The sequence below is a fragment of the Danio aesculapii genome, chromosome 14, assembly GCF_903798145.1.
Source record: "Danio aesculapii chromosome 14, fDanAes4.1, whole genome shotgun sequence".
Lineage (NCBI taxonomy): Eukaryota > Metazoa > Chordata > Actinopteri > Cypriniformes > Danionidae > Danio > Danio aesculapii.
Window position 1 is genome coordinate 26,540,197 of NC_079448.1, and position 18,459 is coordinate 26,558,655.

Genomic DNA, 18,459 nt, shown 5'->3' on the forward strand with positions numbered 1-18,459 from the left:
AAGTAAACTGAATAGTGATTGTTTTTATGATTTATGTTTGTGACTACATCTTTTTATTATCCATGACTGACCTATAACATTAAATGGCACAATATAATTAAAGACCGTTCAGAAATGTGATGCTCTGTTTTGTGCTCTCACTGTTTAATGATGTCAGGAAAACTGAAATTGTTTGGTGGACGTCGGTCACAGAAACTTTTATTCCCTTGTTTTGTTCCGGAATTTATTAATGTACAAATTAAGCACTGATCACAGGAGGGATTTTTCTTCTTAGTCAATTCCCATAGATATGAAAACTAAAGTAGTGACTGCAGGTTGCAGGAAAGTAGTGGAGTAAAATTACAGATACAGTACAGCACTAAACATGTACTCAAGAAAAAATACACATTTTTAAAACTACTTAGTAAATTACAATTCATGAAAAAAAAAACTCAATTACAGTAATTTGCATATTTGTAATTTGTTACTTTACACCACTGGCCACAAATGCACTATTTATTCTTGGCAGAAATGGTATAGCACAAATGTCTTTGTTTCATCGTATGAATGGGATGAACGTTATATCCTAAACACACATTTATGATGATTCACAGCTTAATTTTAAACCATGCTTCAGTAAAATGTAAGGTCGCTCTTTTAGATCTGCCCAATTTATAACTATGCTAGATAGTAAGCAATTTCATGCATGATAAATCACTGGTCCTCTTCCTGAGCGAATACCGCTTTTTCCAATTTTGGAGCGGGCCGCAAATATCGTCTGACAGTAAATCACTGCATGCTTTTGCCTATTAGGTTGGAATATTCCAGAAGCTTTTCTTGCTCTATTGTTGGCAGCTTCTACAGCACACAAAGCATCTCAGTAAGAATATGTCATTCAGCAACTAAATGAAATAGAGAAATAAACACGTGCACATCTTGAAAAGGTCTGGAAGCATTTTGAAGGCCCCTGTAGGCTCTATAGGATGGATATTTACCAAAATTGAACTGATCTTAATTTTGCGTCTTAACTAATCTTAATCCTGTGCAGTGTGATTTTATCATTTTTAACATTTGATTTAGCATTAACATACCCTATACATTCCCTACATTATATTTTCCCTACAATATTTTAAATATTATATTATATTATATTATATTATATTATATTATATTATATTATATTATATTATATTATATTATTATATTATATTATATTATATTATATTATATATTTTATACAACAGTTCTGTCTGGTTCTCGAATCTGATTAGCTGATAGCCATGTGATATTCTGCAATATCAGCACTTGTAAAGCCTCCTCACCCTTCTGTATTACTCCGCCCATGTAGAGAGGCAGCAGATCAATAAACTCACTACAATTTGACAAATATTGCAGCTGTTGGAAACTACGTACTTTTGAGGCTTTTTTAGGTGAGAATGTAGTTCTTTAGATTGCATCTATATAGTTTATTTATAAGGATAGTGCTTATTTTAAATATTTATAATTTTGGAGATACAGTGTGTCGACATCCATGTCATAGTGAGTATACTGATCAAATCAATATTAAACTGGTAAGTGACTTTCTATTCCGATCTCTCTTGTTTGTATGTTGTAGTGCTGTATTTATACTATAGTAATTGCAGTGTGTTGAGTGTAAGATGGGTCTCACATATAAGGAATGTATGTATTTTGTGTTGGCCAGTCGTTGTTTAGCCCTGAGTTACCTATTGGTTGGCCATCCGTTTGTTTCTAATCAGTCTCCTGTTTTCATTACTGCAGACTAGTTCAGTAAACAGAAAGAAAGAAGAAATGCCCACGTGTTTAGCGTTTTTCCTTTTCACAAACACAGCAGTAATCTAGTAGTGTTTCTGCTGCTTTGGCTTTTTCGGGGTTAACTATTGTGATATCCCGATTGCAACAGAGAAACACTGGGAAATCTCGGTAGACTGATGGCATTTCATGCTGTTCACTCTTAGAATCTTAAAATGTGAGCAAATCACCTGTTTTATCATCATTTTAGACATTACGCTAGAGAATCATTCAAATCATTCAAATTCAAAGCTCTTAAGTGACGTTTGTGAAGTAGCAACGGTTTCTGCTGTTCTGACGTCAGCTGTAGATATAAAGGAATGGCGGAAGAGAATAGTTCCTCACAAAAAAGGATTTTTATACTATCCGTGTTTGATTTTCTTTTTTTATATACATGATTATGCCGTTGAACTGTTGTATAAATGCAATATTGAACAAGTAGCAGTGCGATGTGGCTATATATCATCACTGGTGAGACACTAAGGCACTTGGCCTGTGGCCTTGTGCCAATGCACACCTCCCACCAGTGCCGATATATACAGCCACATCACACTGCTACGAGTGTGATATTCCTCATATATTATATTATATTACCATGTTGCATTGGTATATACTTTATATTGTATGAGACAAAATGATAGATTTTCTATGCCAAAAAACATAAAAATATTAAGTAAAACTCTAGTTCCATTTTTAAATAATTTTTTTAAGTAAAATAACATGATTTTTTATTAGCAATCACTGAATTACTAAGCACTTTGAGACCATTTTTTCATTTTTTGATTTTCTATTACATTATATTTTTATTTTAATATTTTGCATTATTGCATTCATTTTATTTTATTTTTGCCACAAGTTGTGTTAGCCGCAAATGTCTAGACAGCAAATCATTAGGTTGTAATATCCCTGAAGTTATTTATTGTCAGCCACATCTATAGCACTCAAAGCTGAATTACCCCATACACCAGTGTCGAGTGAAAAGGAAAACTAAATCCATTCGTACATTTTGCGAAGATTTGGAAGCTTCTTGAATGCTCCTGTAGCCTCTAGGATGGAGATTTCATTGTCGTTCAGCCGTCTGGAGTAAAGAGAGAACAAGAGGAAGAGGTTAATAGTTCATCAGTAAGTACTACTCACAGGGCAATATAATGATAAGATAAAGTCGAAAAGTAAAAAGCACAAGTAATCCTCACTGGAGCATGAAGGAGTGAAATGGAGACAAGAGAGCTAAGGGTGATGGGAACCGATTATCATTCAGACACTGTCTCTGTTTCAGCCTTCAAGCCTCTTATGTGGGAGATGCTGTATAATCAGGACTGTGATGTCATCGTAATGAAAAATCAGCGTGAGCACTGGATATGTGACTTTAATACACATTCGCCTGTCCCTCATCAGTTATATCAATGTGAAGGACGTATTCTCACACTTCTGCAAATAATAACAGTGGATGTGGAAGATGGGCTAATGGGCTTATAATGAGCAGATAAATTGAGACAGATTATGACAGAGAAAGAGACACAGGTGCTGTATTTTGGAATGGCATTCTAGTTTATATTTGGGGTTTCAAACTGTGGGCTACAGGGAGCCAAAATACATTGTACGGGTCAATATATATATATATATTGTGGGTTCACGGCCCACAAGGGAGCCCCCTCAGCGAGCTCTGTCGGGGTTCACGTCATATTTAAAAAAAGAATTTAGCAATAGACAATTAGGAAAACGATCATGTTGCCTTAGTTCAATTTTTTCCCTGGCTGACCAAAAAAAACTGACAAATTTGTAATTTGTCCTCCACATAAAGACACCGTTGCTGAAAAAATAAAAATAAAAAAATAAAATAAAAATCGCCGAAAATTGCAGAAACTTTAATTTGGCCATGCACAACAGATATGGTGAAGGAATTACTTGAAGAGGATGAATCAAAACAACTGGCCAAGATACCATTATCAATTAATAGTCAAATATTGCATTGCAACAATGTCAGAAGACCTGGGGGATCAGCTTTGTGTGTGACTTAAGGATGATATGCGTCTTGCCTTTCAAAGATCTCTCCATGTTTTGACCAAATTATTACTCGCTGCCAGCAGCAAATCCTCACACTGATTGATAAAGCATAACAAAAAACATGCACGTATTAAATTGTAAAAGCCTATATTATATTTTACCCTTATACACCAGTCTGAATATTGATATTTTTGTTATTAAATTTTAAATAGGGCCAATTTAAAACATCAAATGGCCTACTGATGTTTTGCTTTTATATTTTACATTAGGCTATTATTTGTGCATAAACATATCTAGATATAGTAATAAACCTACTGTTTGTTTTAAAATGACATTTTTTGTCATCCTTACTGCAAACTTAAATGAGCCATAATATCTCACTATTATAATACTTAATACAATACTATATTTATTAGTATTAGTATTAAATATACTATATATAATACTATATTTTCCAGGGGAAAAGGGGGTCTTAGGCAAAAAAGGTTGGGAACCACAGTTTTAGATCACTTAGAGCATTACATTATTGCTTAAAATTATATAATATATCATATTAATAGCACTGTTTTTCAATGAAACACTACACAAATTTGTATATTGTACAATTTTTAAAGAACATACAATAATATTTATTTTTACAGCATCTCCATAACTTAATAAACATAGGGCGAAACCAAAGTGCGTTCTTCATTCAACAGTTAGTATTAGTAGGCTTAAAAAACCTTGCTGCATTTATATAGTTCACTGCCATCGTGATTTGAATAGCATGTAAATATCAAATTTCAAAGTGGTAAATTTAAACCATCACGCAAGCATTTTTTGTTTTTAAAAGATGTCTAATAGATGTCTAAACATAATCATCTTGGTTAAAACAAGGCTAAATGTGGGCTGTCAGTGAAAATCTAACAGACGTCTAAGAATAGGCCAAAACTAGACTGGTCATCAAATAAACAGAAATGAATGAGTATACATATAAAGTCTGTCTAATCTGTCTATTTGACGACTAGGTTTGGACTCTTCTTAGATGTCTATTAGATTTGACAGCCCAAGTCTAGCCTTGTTTTAGCCAAGCTGTCGTTTAGATGCATATTAGACGTCTATTAAACACAAATGAATGACTACACATATAAAGCCTGTCTAATCTGTCTATTTGATCACTAGTCTAGTTTTGGACTATTCTTAAATGTCTATTAGATTTGACAGCCCAAGTCTAGCCTTGTTTTAGACAAGCTGTCTACGTTTAGATGTCTATTAGACATCTATTAAACACAAATGAATGACTACACATATAAAGTCTGTCTAATCTGTCTATTTGATCACTAGTCTAGTTTTGGACTATTCTTAGATCTCTATTAGATTTGACAGCCCAATTCTAGCCTTGTTTTAGCCTAGCTTTCTATGTTTAGATGTCTATTAGACGTCTATTAAACATGTTTGCTGGGATCCAAAACACCTTGAATGCACCCAATGTGTAGAAAATAACCATGTAATGACCAAGCAATATAAGCAGAGAATTAAAACAACAATTGTCTGTATAAACCGCACACAACTAGTAGTATAAGCTAGAATCCCATTCCAACATAAAGTGAGACAGACCAGAGTAGAGAAGGTCTAGACAAGGTTGAGTGAGAATTTCCAAGACATTAGTAAAAGTAAAGTCAAGTAAATGCACCACGGCTGTCTTTCTGCTTCCCCCCAGGGCTACTTCTCCCCAGCGGGTTCTGCCATGGGAAAGCACATCAGACATAAAGTGCTGGTTCCTGGTTGCTAACATTCCCGCTAGAGCTCTATAAATAAGCAGCTGTGCTAGCGGGTGCAAGCTGTAGTCAGTGAGCCGCAGAAAGACAGAGAGAAAGAGAGAGAGAGTGTGACAGATGACTGGAGTTGACGGGTCTGCAGAGGGAAAAACCCTGATGTGTCCTCTACGCAGAAACACAAGGGCAAACGCATTGTCACCCAGACTAGCGCTGCCCAGGGAAAATGCAGCTGAATGGCTAATGGCCTGGGAGAGGCTCTAGACATTCATTCAGCAGCGCTCAGACGGGGACAGGACCCCGTAATCAGAGGACAGGAGAGAGGGATGAGGCCTCTGGGACAAAGAGACACTGAAAGAATTAGCGAGGTTAGAGTTTAAGTGATGAATGTTCTCCAGAATGATTGATGGGGTCGCTAGGTGTGTGCGCTGAAATGCGTGTCTCTTACAGGTCAGTGGTGTGCTCAGGGAGGTGAGGGGGGATTTTGGTGAGTTTGAGGTTGGAGCAGTCCACTACTGTTCCTTCACATCGGCAGCGTTCAGGACAAACCAGGTCTTGGAAACACTCGCCGCTGAGACGACTGCGGTAGTCCTCCGCACCTGACAAACACAGGAGACACACACAGAGAAAGACACGCTATCATACTGCGTTTTCACTTCATCACACACTGTTAACCCCCCCCCCTCCAAAAAAAAAAAAAATCCAAAAGCCTTTTAATCTGTATCTACTAGTATATGTGCATTAAAATGAAGCCTTTGGGGTTTATGATATTATTTTTTATGACGGTTAAACACCCTTACAATTGCATATTGTGATAAAATATGCAAAAGCTAAATTAATTGAAGGGTTTTGATTTATAACTACTTTCATCTGTATGTTCAGGGAATATTTTAGTATGGCAGTAATATGTTTTTACTGCCATACACTGAAAAAACTATTTGAGTTGCTTGTTCAAACGACTTCTTTAGAATGAGCAGAAATACAGTTTTTGAATTGTTTTGGATTTCAATTGTTTAATCCAGTCACATTTGTAAAAACAATTAAGTTAACCTAATTCATTTGTGTTGTAACAACATGAAGGAATTGTGTGGAACCCAACATTTTTTAGTGTACTAAATGTCAGAAATTTGTTAAAAGTAATAACAATTGAAGAGTTCAGATGCACAAACCTCTCAATGAAGAGATATTTCACTTTAAAGACTAGGAAAAGGACTTATTCTTTGTCATAACAGGGTTTCTGCAGGTTTCTTTAAGTCAAATTTAAGACATTTAAAGTCCATTTTAGGACCATTATGAATGAAAGTTTAGACTTAAACAGGGCTAAACATTAAGGATTTTTTTCTAATAGGCCAGCTAGTTCTGTAAATATATCTGTAAAAGGATGTGTTGCTTTAGTTTTCTTTCCCTGATCAGGAAATGTATTAATTCCTAATCAGCAGAATTTGCAGTATAATTAACTAACAGTTGTTGTGAATTGACTCTCTTTGCAATAAAAAAAATTGAATATGAAAAAAAGTTGAGATGGATTATTGGTGATCGGGTGTTGGCTTGATAGGGTAGCTTTCCCAGGACATAGGAAAATTAAAACCTGTTTAAAATGATTTAAGACCTACAGCCCAATATTTCAGTGAATTTAAGACTTTTTAAGGCCTAAAATTTTGTTTTTGAAATTTAAGACTTAAGACCCCGCAGATACCCTGTGTAAAAGTGATGTTACTGAACATGCACAGAGGAACCTGATAGAAATGCTCATTTTAGAGGAACATTTCAGACGGCATTTAGAGGTTTTTGCATCTAAACTCTTCAACTGAACAAAAAAAATTACTTAAACGTTTTTGTGATTTTTATAAAAATATACTAAATATAAATATGACTGTAATATAATGCAAATATGTACAAGTCATGGGCATATGTAAATTAACACGAGTGAATACCAATTAAAGTTTTGAATTATATCTACAACTTCCAAAGTAATACATTTAGTAAAGCAATGACATGTTTGGCTGAAATGTCCCATTTTAAAACGTAATATATGTAAATGTACATTCAAAGAAAGCTGAAATAGAGTTCAAATTTCAAATAACAGTTGTTATGAAAAAATAACTAAAATCTATTACATGAGTAGTGCAATGGTCTCAAACGTAATTCCTCAAGGGCCACAGCTCTGCCTAGTTTAGCTCCAACCACCTCTAACTCACACCTGCTTAACAGTCTCTAGTAATTTTGAACACCTTGATTAGTTGGATCAGCTGTGTTTGATTAGGGATGGAGCAAAACTGTGCAGAGCTGCAGCCCTCCAGAAATCAAGTTTGAGACCTATAGAGCAGAGTATAAATCTATTATAGAGTAACTGTATAAAATGGGACCTGACCTGAATAGTGACCTTGACATGTTTTGAGAAGTAAAAACAAAAAAACTATGAATAAATATTTATTTTATACAATCTTTGATCATCACATCTACAAACACATTCAGAACCAGGCAGAGGCACTTGTTTGCGAACACGACCTCATAGTCTGCATTTCTTTGAAGATAACAGCGTCATTGAGCGAGAGGTCAGCTATTGGAGGTCTGGCGCTAAGAAGTGTTTTGACAGGAAAACACAGGCAGTTTCTGCGTAACACGCGGTTCTGGCCGCCTCCGATAAGTCTGCTTCCCATCAGCCATCACTCGCCTGCCACTGTTTATCTTATTCCCACCATCTCTGCCCTGATGCCTCCAGTGTCTACAGGAGCTAACATTAAAAACCACCCTTTGAAACGCAGACAGAGAACATAGCTAGAGCTCTTCACAAGCGATCCGTTGTTCCCGGCTTAAAAAACGCCACCTTCACTCCTCGTGGTGGCAAAGAGAGGTGCCACCGCACATATCCCAGAATGCCATGCTGTGTGCGAGTGTGCCCAGCGGTCCCTGGTGCTTGACGGAACCATGTGAGGCTTGTGTAGGCGGCGGCACATGGTTAGATCAAGCACAAGAGACAGCTGCACCATAGGCCAGAGTGGAGGAGCGGAGCGGGATGGAGAGGCGGGGAGGAGGAGGAGGAGGGAGCAGCCAGGACACAGCAGCCAGGAAGCCGCCCAGAACTCTGGGCCAGCATGCATACACGCGGGCCCCCTTTCCCTCTTCCCAGCACGCTCACAGGGACATTTGCCCGCTGGGAATACAAAGCCCGAAAAAGAATGACAGACAGACAGACAGACAGACAGACAGACAGACAGACAGACAGACAGACAGAGGATAGAAAGACACACACAAAAGACATTGCAGAGGAGAAAGGAGTGGAGCAAAGCTCAAATAATCACAAAAAAAAGTTTCCTGAACATAACAATTGATGAATAAAGTGGCAAAAGAGTGAAATCTTAATAAATATATTTTTTAAATTTAAAATTAACAAAAAAGAGGGAAATGCTAAGCAAAATAAAACTAAAATGATTACAAAAGGCAATAAGTATAACAGAAAATTAAACATGAAAATAAAACAAAGCAAAACATCAAACAGCTAACAAAAACAACAGAGTAAATTAAAACAAAACAAAAGAGCAAACATTGAACAAAACAAAACAAAACAAAGACCAAACATTAAATAAAAAGCAAAACCAAATAAAGCAAATTAAAACGCCAAACAGCTAACAAAGAACAAAACAAAACAAAAAACAAAAGACCAAACAGAATAAAGCAGATTAAAACACCACACCTGTACAGCTTTAAAAAATACAAAAGCTAAGCAACAAAAGAAAATAAAACAAAACAAAAAGGCCAAACAAAATAAAGCAAATTAAAACACCAAACAGCTAACAAAGAACAAAACGAAACAAAAAACAAAAGACCAAACAAAATAAAGCAAATTAAAGCACCATACAGCTTTAAAAAATACAAAAGCTAAGCAACAAAACAAAACAAAACAAAAGACCAAACGTTAAAAAAGCTAAGCAAAACAAAAGACCAAACATTTAAACAGCAAAACAAAACATTAAATAAAAAGAAAAACAAAATATACAGCTAACAAAAACAAAACTAAGCAACAAAACAAAACAAAAAACAAAAGGCAAAACAAAATAAAGAAAATTAAAACAAAACACAAAACAAAAACATCTAGCAAAAAACAAAACATCTAACAAAAAGTAAAGCTAACCAAAACACAAAAACTAGACAAAAAAAAAGACATATACTGTAAAGACACTGAATAAAAGAAAGGAGTGGAGTAAAGCCTTCTGTCACCACACACACACACACATATATATATATATATATATATATAAAACACAGATTTTTCACTTGAAATGCCCGTTGAAACACACACTAGGGGCCGGTGTAGCATGTAAGAGTGATCTGATGTTGCACTTGTTATTGTGTTGAAATACTGACAAACTTTAATGAGAAAAACCTGTTGCTTAATATCAAAGCAAACGACGGCTACACTTATCCCACCAAAACATTTCCCCCAGGGTTCCCCGTTTTTGGCTGTGTGAGGGGGCCAGTTCCGACTCGTAAAGCATCTTCTAATAAGGCATCTTCATTCTGCTTCAGAACAGCCAGCATTGTCCTATTAGCACTCTGAAACCTGGCAGTGTGTGAGAAGAACTGCTCCAGGCCAGAGTATGCCACATACACACACATACTGTACAGACACACATACTGTAGGAAAAGGAAAGGGACGTTGTTGAAAAGTCTCAGTGTGAGGAAGCATCTGAGCAACGGTTGGTGGGTCAGGAGTCAAAGACCATCAACAATGCACTGTTTATAAGACTGCATTGGCACAGAATTCACTGCACTTACTTTGGGTAAGACGAGGAACAGCAGTGGATGAATTTCTTACCAACTATCCCAAAGAATGTGTAGATCTTCCCACAATATTAGTCAAGGTTTCTTGGACATTTTATGCCAATTTGTTCAATAATTGTAGAGATTTTGGCTTTCATTTTGCACAACAAATCACAACAAATCAGCCTTATTGTAAAAAGGGATTAGTTTACTTTAAATATCTAGAAAACCTGTTGCTTTCAAAGCGATTAGTTGGCTTTACTTAAAAAAAACTGAGTAAACCCTTTGCATTAAAATTATTATGTAAATGAACTATGTGCACAATTGCATAATAGGTTGTTTGCAATCGCATGGTTCTGGTGGCGCGCGAAATTCAGATGGAGGGCAGGAAGTAAAAATCTGAATTGGACACAAAGAGGAAAGTTTATATTTTTGCGATTTACCCTATTTCAAAGGAGGTATAAATAGAAAATAACCACATATGTTGGGCATGATCCTTAAATCAAGAAGAAGGCAGAGTTTTCCACTGAACTAAAATGTCATCAAGGTGGTAGATACTGTAGTAAATATAGTGTTACTCTATACTACATAAATAAATTAAACCGTCATAGTAATTATATTGTTGCTGTGGTACAACACAACTGTAGTAATAAACAAATTATTCAATAGGCTTCAGTTCTCTACACTATAATTATACACCATCACAATACACCACAGTTTACATTAACGTTATTTATTATATAGTATAGTAATTATCAGTTTACTATACTACTGTATTTCGTAGCATTCATTAACAAAGAGCTGTACACATTATACACTTCATGTGTTTCAAAAACATGTTCATTATAAATAACTATAGTTTTTCCCCATGCGGATATCTTCCAGACATCACAATTATAACAGATGTGCTATTTTTCTACATAGCCTACATTATCATTTATTTATTTTGGTAAGGGGGAAAAGTGCTTCACAAAAAATAAACATCCAGTTGTGTAGCAAAGGTTGCATTTCTTTTTTGTTCTGTTGATTAACTTACCATCAACAAACATTCACTACTGCTGCACATCTCGATGTTCACATTGTTTATTCTGTCGAAATGCCAGTAAAGACTTGGATTATTGCAAAACAAGATGCGATTTCATTACAGAGATTACATGGCAGGGTACGTTTTTTATATTCTCATGGATTTTGTAAAAGTGTGGTGGTGTTTGTATCTGATTTTTATATAATACATTAACATATTTAAACACATAGCCAGGCCTGTTTAAACTTTATTGGTGCTGTCATGGATATATTGAGAAAATGTTTATTACATGCCAGCTTTTGACCCGTTTTTAAGCCAGTTTCTTGAACCTACTCTCCTTTATTAGCAAATTATTTTGGAAGTTTATAAAAGCGGTTCAGCATTTCTTATTTTGGCCGACTTAAACAATTATAAACAATAAAAAACAAACATTTTGATGTTCTGAACATAAGGATTCCCATGTAAAAGAATCCCTTCCTGCCCTCCATCTGAATTTCTGAATGTGAAAACAACCTATTATAAAAATTAAATTAAGCCAATTAAACAGTTCTGAGTTTCAATGGGTTTACTTAGTTTTTTTAGTAAAGTCAACTTGTTACTTTTAAGGCAAAGGGTTTACTCATTTTATCAAAGTAACTTATTACTTTTTACCGTGTATAACTATAGATTTTGACACTTAAGCCTGGAGCAATTCAGTTTTGCCATCACAGGAATAAAATAGATAAATAAGTGCAAATTAGTAAGATGGTAATTGTAACACACACATATTTGTATGTGCTTTAAGAGATGAGGTCTCTACATGATGTATTTCATTCAGTAAAAAAGCTTATTATATTGCCTTAACATGCTTCTAAACCAAACCCTTACATAAAATTTGAAATGTCACAAGACCCCGTTATATATGATTTTATCCTCTTTAAATTTCGAGGACATGCTGCATGTCCTCATAAACCATCTTAACATTGTCATACCCATGTCATTATATAAATTTGTGTCCTCATAAACCACCTTAACATTGTCATACCCATGTCATTATATAAATCTGTCCTCATAAACCACAAACACAAGCATGCCATATTCCAGAGCTCAAACAACCTGAGCGAATCACATATAACATTTCACATATAAACACAAATGCAGCCTTGTAAACATAAAATACTACATTAAAAGATTAAACAGATTAAAAAACATTGAACAGTAGTGTATCTTATTTGAACTTCCTTTCGCATTTCAAGCAGCCACTAAGCCACTTACATTCCTTACAACATCATTTTGATTTCTTAACAACCCATATTTTGCATCCTAATGTAAATAAATGCTCAGAGTTGACTGAAGAAGGAGTCTAGTGAACAGTAAAGAGTGCCAACACATCGTAATATATCATTCTATATAGCTCAAAACATCAACTAAAAGAGCTTGAATAGTAAAAGTCCTGCTGTAACAGTGCACATGTGTGTAGCTCTACCTGTGCAGCGAAACTTCTTGCCCTTGACCTGGCTGATGCGCTTGTTGGCGAGGCGGCGCGGGTGGCTGCATCGAGCCCCGCTGGTCTCAATTGGATTGTCAAACAGGTAGTCGGCCAGCCACTTCAGATGACAGTCACACATGAATGGATTCTGAGCGAGGTGTCTGTGGAGCGCCAACACAACGATAGCTCAAAACGCTTAATTAGAGCCAAGGGAGTCTGTATAATCAAACAGTAATATCCTCTGATAACAATAAGATTGCTGTGCATTCATAAAGATGAAATGTTGTTTTCAATGTAAGCTTTGCATTTGTTTAGCTCACATTTATCTCATTGCTGTTAATGGTGTTGTTGTTTTGCCATCTACTTGCGGCTAATTAATTGCGGGGTGAAGGCAGGCCCGCTCAACAGTTGCTTAGAGACTGAAGTCATTTGGACTGAAAGTGGGAGTGAAGGATGGAGTGTTTAAAAGTGTGTGTGTGTGTAACTCACAGGGTTTTGATGGCACGCAGAGGAGCGAACAGGCCTTTACTGATGGTCTGAAGTTTGTTGTCATAGAGGGACAGCAGGTTGAGGTTCTGCAGATCTTTGAAAGTGTTCACTCGAAGGCAGTTGATCTTGTTGGCGTTCAGCAGTCTGGAAGAGTAAACAAGCGTTTCATTAGAATCACTTCTTTTTTTCATCAGTATACACAGCCAAAGTCTAAATCTTCAATCTGGAAAAAGTTGTATGCAGGACTCTGGTAATATTTATATTAAAATCATAACACTTTCCTACTGCTTTTATACACAACAAAAACAAATTGTCGGCACTTGCTAAAAACATGCAGTGAATTAATAGAGATTTAAAGGAAGTGACGGATATTTTTTGGGCTGGCCTTCTGCATATGAATTTACACTTTATTTTATATTTACATTACATTTACATTTAGTCATTTAGCAGACGCTTTTATCCAAAGCGACTTACAAATGAGGACAAGGAAGCAATTTACACAACTATAAGAGCAGCAGTGAACAAGTGCTATAGACAAGTTTCAGGTGTGTAAAGTCTTTTTTTTTTTGAGAGAGAGAGAGTACAGTTAGTGGTATAGCCAGAGAGGCAGTTAAGATTAGGAAGGAAAGTGGAGACTAAATAGTTGAGTTTTTAGTCGTTTCTTGAAGACAGCAAGTGACTCTGCCGTTCTGATGCAGTTAGGGAGTTCATTCCACCAACTGGGCAGATTGAATGCGAGAGTTCGGGAAAGTGATTTCTTCCCTCTTAGGGATGGAACCACGAGGCGACGTTCATTCACAGAACGCAAGTGTGTCTGTTTTAAGGTACAATTCACGTTATTAACAAACTATTAACTAAAGGTTACTGCACTCAGAATCTGAATTTTTCGTCTATAATTTCGCACGTTAAAAAATAAATTCAACCTCAGGCAGGTAATAGACCAGTAGTTAATTGTGAGAATTGGTCCCTAAACTAAAGTGTTACTAAAATTTGTGCAGTAGTTTTACGGGAGGAGATTATTTAAAAGAATCATACAATGAGATAGTTTTGTTTAATAATCAATTAACTACTTTAATAATTTGCTATATTATTTTGTAATGTGTGCCATATATTTTCTTATATGCACCAGACACTTATTGCTCAAATTTACAAAGACTCAATAACGCACGAAAATAAATAAATAATTGTACATTATATTGCAGACTTCAGATTAAGTATACACTTCTGTGCACTGTCCACACTACTCACTCCTTAACTCTTTCTGATTTAGACTGGTATGTAATAACGCACACCTTTTTCAAAATCAGCTTTGGAACAATAACTATTGTGTAAAACGCTGTAAAAATCATCATGAATTGAATTAAATACAAAAGAAAAGGCCAAGCAAAAAGCAAAGCAGATCAAAGCAAAAATAAGGCAAAAACAAAGAAAAGAGTAACTGAAAAAGCAAAGCAAATCAAAACGGTTAAAAAAAAAAAGCAAAGCAATGAGTAAAGGAAGGAGCAAAGCAAAACGAAAAGCAAAGCAAAGCAAAATCTAAAGCAAAACAGAAACACAAGCCCCTTTAACTACTGTAATTTTGCCAATGTACTGTATATGTTGTTCTTGATGTCTGAAGACCATTACTGCATTACTGAAGGCTGTGCTGTAAACTGTAAAAAGTCAGTGGGTTCTGTTGAGCATTTGTGGCTGTTGCACAGGCATCGTTCAACCAATAAAACCCTCGTGTCCAAGCGCAGGTTTCCTAAGGGTATTTCACAAAATAATTAAGAGACGATAAAGGCTTTTTTATTTTCACTTTGCCTGACTGAGCAGAAAGTGCAGCGCTCTCTGAATGGTTTTATGCTTCAGAGCCTCTAGCGGAGAGCATGATGCTTGCAGTAAATTCAGCATTCTGCTCTGTATCTGTATCTAGACTGGGATAAAATTCACAATGTTGAATACATCAATGAAATACCAGGGTAATTCATAACTTTTTGATTTAGTGGCAAACTCATAACAATATGTATGATCGCATTTAAACATATTAGTAGTACTTGTTTATCCTCTAATGAGGTTGAATATGAACGGAATTATAATAATATGCACAAATTATCCACTTTTCTGACAATACACCAAAAAGTTATGTTTCAATAACAGTTTTCAAAGTTATGTAACCTCATGTAAGCATCAGAAACATATTCAAATCAATAGATGTAATTGACACGGTTGACTCGGAATGCTTTGTGGAAGAATTGCTGGAGTATTACTCAGCTGCACCCATCACTCCTGTCAGGTCCCTGACTTCACGTCTCCCCCGTTCAGGCCGCCTGACAATTGACTAACGCAGTCATGTGCTTAATTACTGAAAGCCATTGTAATGAGGTTTTGTCTTGAAGCAAACACATGCATCGTTAGTCTACTCACAGGGTGAACTAATTAGGTTTGAGTATGTCAAAAAAGAACGGAAAAAATAACAACACAGAAAGTGAAATAAGCGAACAAAACCATGCACATAACAGGAAGAAACACAGGAACTCAAACATAGCTTGGCCAAATAGCTGGAATGCCCGGAGGTGTTCCTTTGAAAGGGTCTTATTAAGAAAATCCATTAAGGACGCACAACTCTAATTGCTGAAAACACAGATAATTTGTGTCATTATGGCAGTTGACAGTGAAAACATAGGCCGGCCTGCTCTGGTAAATCTATGGTGCTTTAGAAGCTTAATAACAGGTGATGTGAGCTTATTTTTGTGCCCGCAGCAGCATTGTGTACATTAAGAAAAGCGGAAGCCATCAGAATTTCCCCAAATCGTTAGAATAAGCTGAAAAAGGCCCATTAGAGCCAACAGATTCACCTCAATTTGGCCCATTAAATGCAGAAATTGTGTCTGAGCAATGTTTCCATGTCTACACAAATATAAGTAGGTGTGAGGGACATGTTTAGCAATCAAGTCCAATTTACATGCTAATGATGTGGAGAGTGTTCCCTTGGAGGAAGCAGGAATAAAACTTCATTCTCCTTTTAACCAAAACAAAACAAGCTCTCCTCACTTTTTTGTGTTTTACTTTCTTTTACCTCTTATAATGCAACAAGCACAACTGTTTCACTAAACACATTTGTTATCATTGTGGAGTATAGACAGACAGATATCTATAGATCTATGTTGATAGATATAAAAAAGTTTGTTGTAAATAAGAGTGTATTTATTCTTCTGCACAATGCTGTGAATAAATTAGAATTGCACAGAGCATATGCAGTAAAAATATGAAACATTCATATTCAGTGTCTTGTACTCAGATACCTCACTAAATACAGTGAAGTCTAACATTACTGTAATTTTCAAATGGCTGTGCAAATAGTATATAGTGCTGTCTTCAACATTTTCAGGGAGTGTCACCAAAATCTGACTTTATTACATTGGAAAAAATTTACAAAGTAAACTGTCATAATGAAAACATGACAAAGCCATCTGACTAATCTTATTCCTAAACAATGGTGTCAGGACTTTTCATCATGATGACACTGACCCTTTCATTGACATGAATACTTGCTTTTGAGGAATGAGCTATTCATTTTGAGCAAGTGACACACTTTTGCAGGTTATCAACTAGGTTTTGCGGTTTGTACTAGTTGTTTTGAGAAATGCATTAACTGTTGTGCAAATGTAAATAGTGTTGTGAGAAATGCACCAAAGCCACTGAGAAAAACTGTAATATTTTTCTATAAGATATACATTTGGATGTACTAGTTTTTGGACTGTTATTTTTTAGTTGGATAAGCTCCAGATTTGGCTTCAGTACTGACTAATCTAATGTATATGCACAAATATAATATTGTATAGCTTCCTATTAAACATTTGAATTTAAATGATAGATTTGTGAGGGGTGTACTTATATATGCTGAGCACGATAGATAGATAGACAGACGGACGGACGGACAGATGGACGGATGGATGATTTTCTTACCTAGATGTTTTGTATTGTTTCTAGTCCAAATATCTACATATTCTTAAATCAAGAAGCATTTTCTAAACAAGTAAAAAATATTTGAGAAATGATGTGCCCAAATTAAGTGAGGTTTTCCTAACAACCAGCAAAATAATCTGCCAATGTGGTTTTTGATTTACAACATGATTACTTTTATTACCCTATTGGCAGATTATTTTGTTTGTTTTAAGAAAAAATTCACTTAATTTTGCCATCTTATTTCTTAAATCAAGACAATAAGTTTTGCTTGTCTAGAAAATGCTTCTTGATTTAAGAAATTTAGATATTCAGACTAAGTAAGAAAAGGACTTTTTGCACAGTAGATCGATAAACACCACGCCACTCTTACTGCTACTTTACTATGAGGAAATGATACACAAAACAAAACTCCACGCCTACTCAAAATTCCGTTTCAGTTGGAAGTACAGTTTTTGTAGAATTTTTTCTTAGATCTCTCTCTAATGCATTTTAAAATATATCATTGTTTTATTATTAAAGAAAGCCCTGCCCCTACTCAATATTCCATTTCAGTTGGAAGTACATTAACATAGTGAAATAAACGTCTCGTCAACTTCCAGTTATCACAGGCTTTAATAGTTTTGTAGAAACAAAATATTTTGATTTCTCTAAGGCATTTCAAAATGTATAATTGATTTTTTTTTCTAAAAGAAAACCTCGCATCCTACACAATATTACGCTACATTTGGAAGTACATTTACATAGTGAAATAAAAATATCAGCAACTTCCGGTTCACTCAGACTTAAATATTTTTGTTGAAACAAAATATTTAGATTTCTGTGATGCATTTAAAAAAACAGAATAGTTTTTCTAAAATTAAACAGTTCTTTACTGTCACTTTTGATCACTTTAATGTACCCCGACTGAATAAAAGTATTCATTTCTTCAAAAACGTACCGACCGCAGACATTTCAGTGGTAGTGTAAAAATACTTTTAGTGAAAGGAATACTTTTCACTAGTGGTGAAATTTGGGCTCCACCATATTCACAGTCACACTGCAGCACACAGAGGACATTATCTTCTTGACATTGAAGGTTATTGAATCACATATGCAGCACTCACAGCAGTTGCAGGGAGACCAGGCCATCAAACAGTCCCTTTGGGATCTCTGCGATTTTATTTCCGTACAGGACCCTGTAGACACACACAGATACAATGCAAACAGACCGCAGTGAATCAACC

At 35.5% G+C, this 18,459-nt stretch overlaps 1 protein-coding gene across 1 annotated transcript in view; it reads right to left on the minus strand.

The window, feature by feature from the left end:
- Nucleotides 1-18,459, minus strand: part of slit3 (slit homolog 3 (Drosophila)) — a 261,693-nt gene that overhangs the window by 66,547 nt on the left and 176,687 nt on the right. Inside the window, exons 12-16 of the mRNA XM_056472572.1 lie at nucleotides 18,340-18,411; nucleotides 13,289-13,432; nucleotides 12,797-12,960; nucleotides 5,995-6,145; nucleotides 2,792-2,866 (exon numbers count right to left, since the gene is read on the minus strand). Of these exons, the coding sequence (XP_056328547.1) occupies nucleotides 2,792-2,866; nucleotides 5,995-6,145; nucleotides 12,797-12,960; nucleotides 13,289-13,432; nucleotides 18,340-18,411 (606 nt within the window). The remainder of the gene's footprint in view (nucleotides 1-2,791; nucleotides 2,867-5,994; nucleotides 6,146-12,796; nucleotides 12,961-13,288; nucleotides 13,433-18,339; nucleotides 18,412-18,459) is intronic.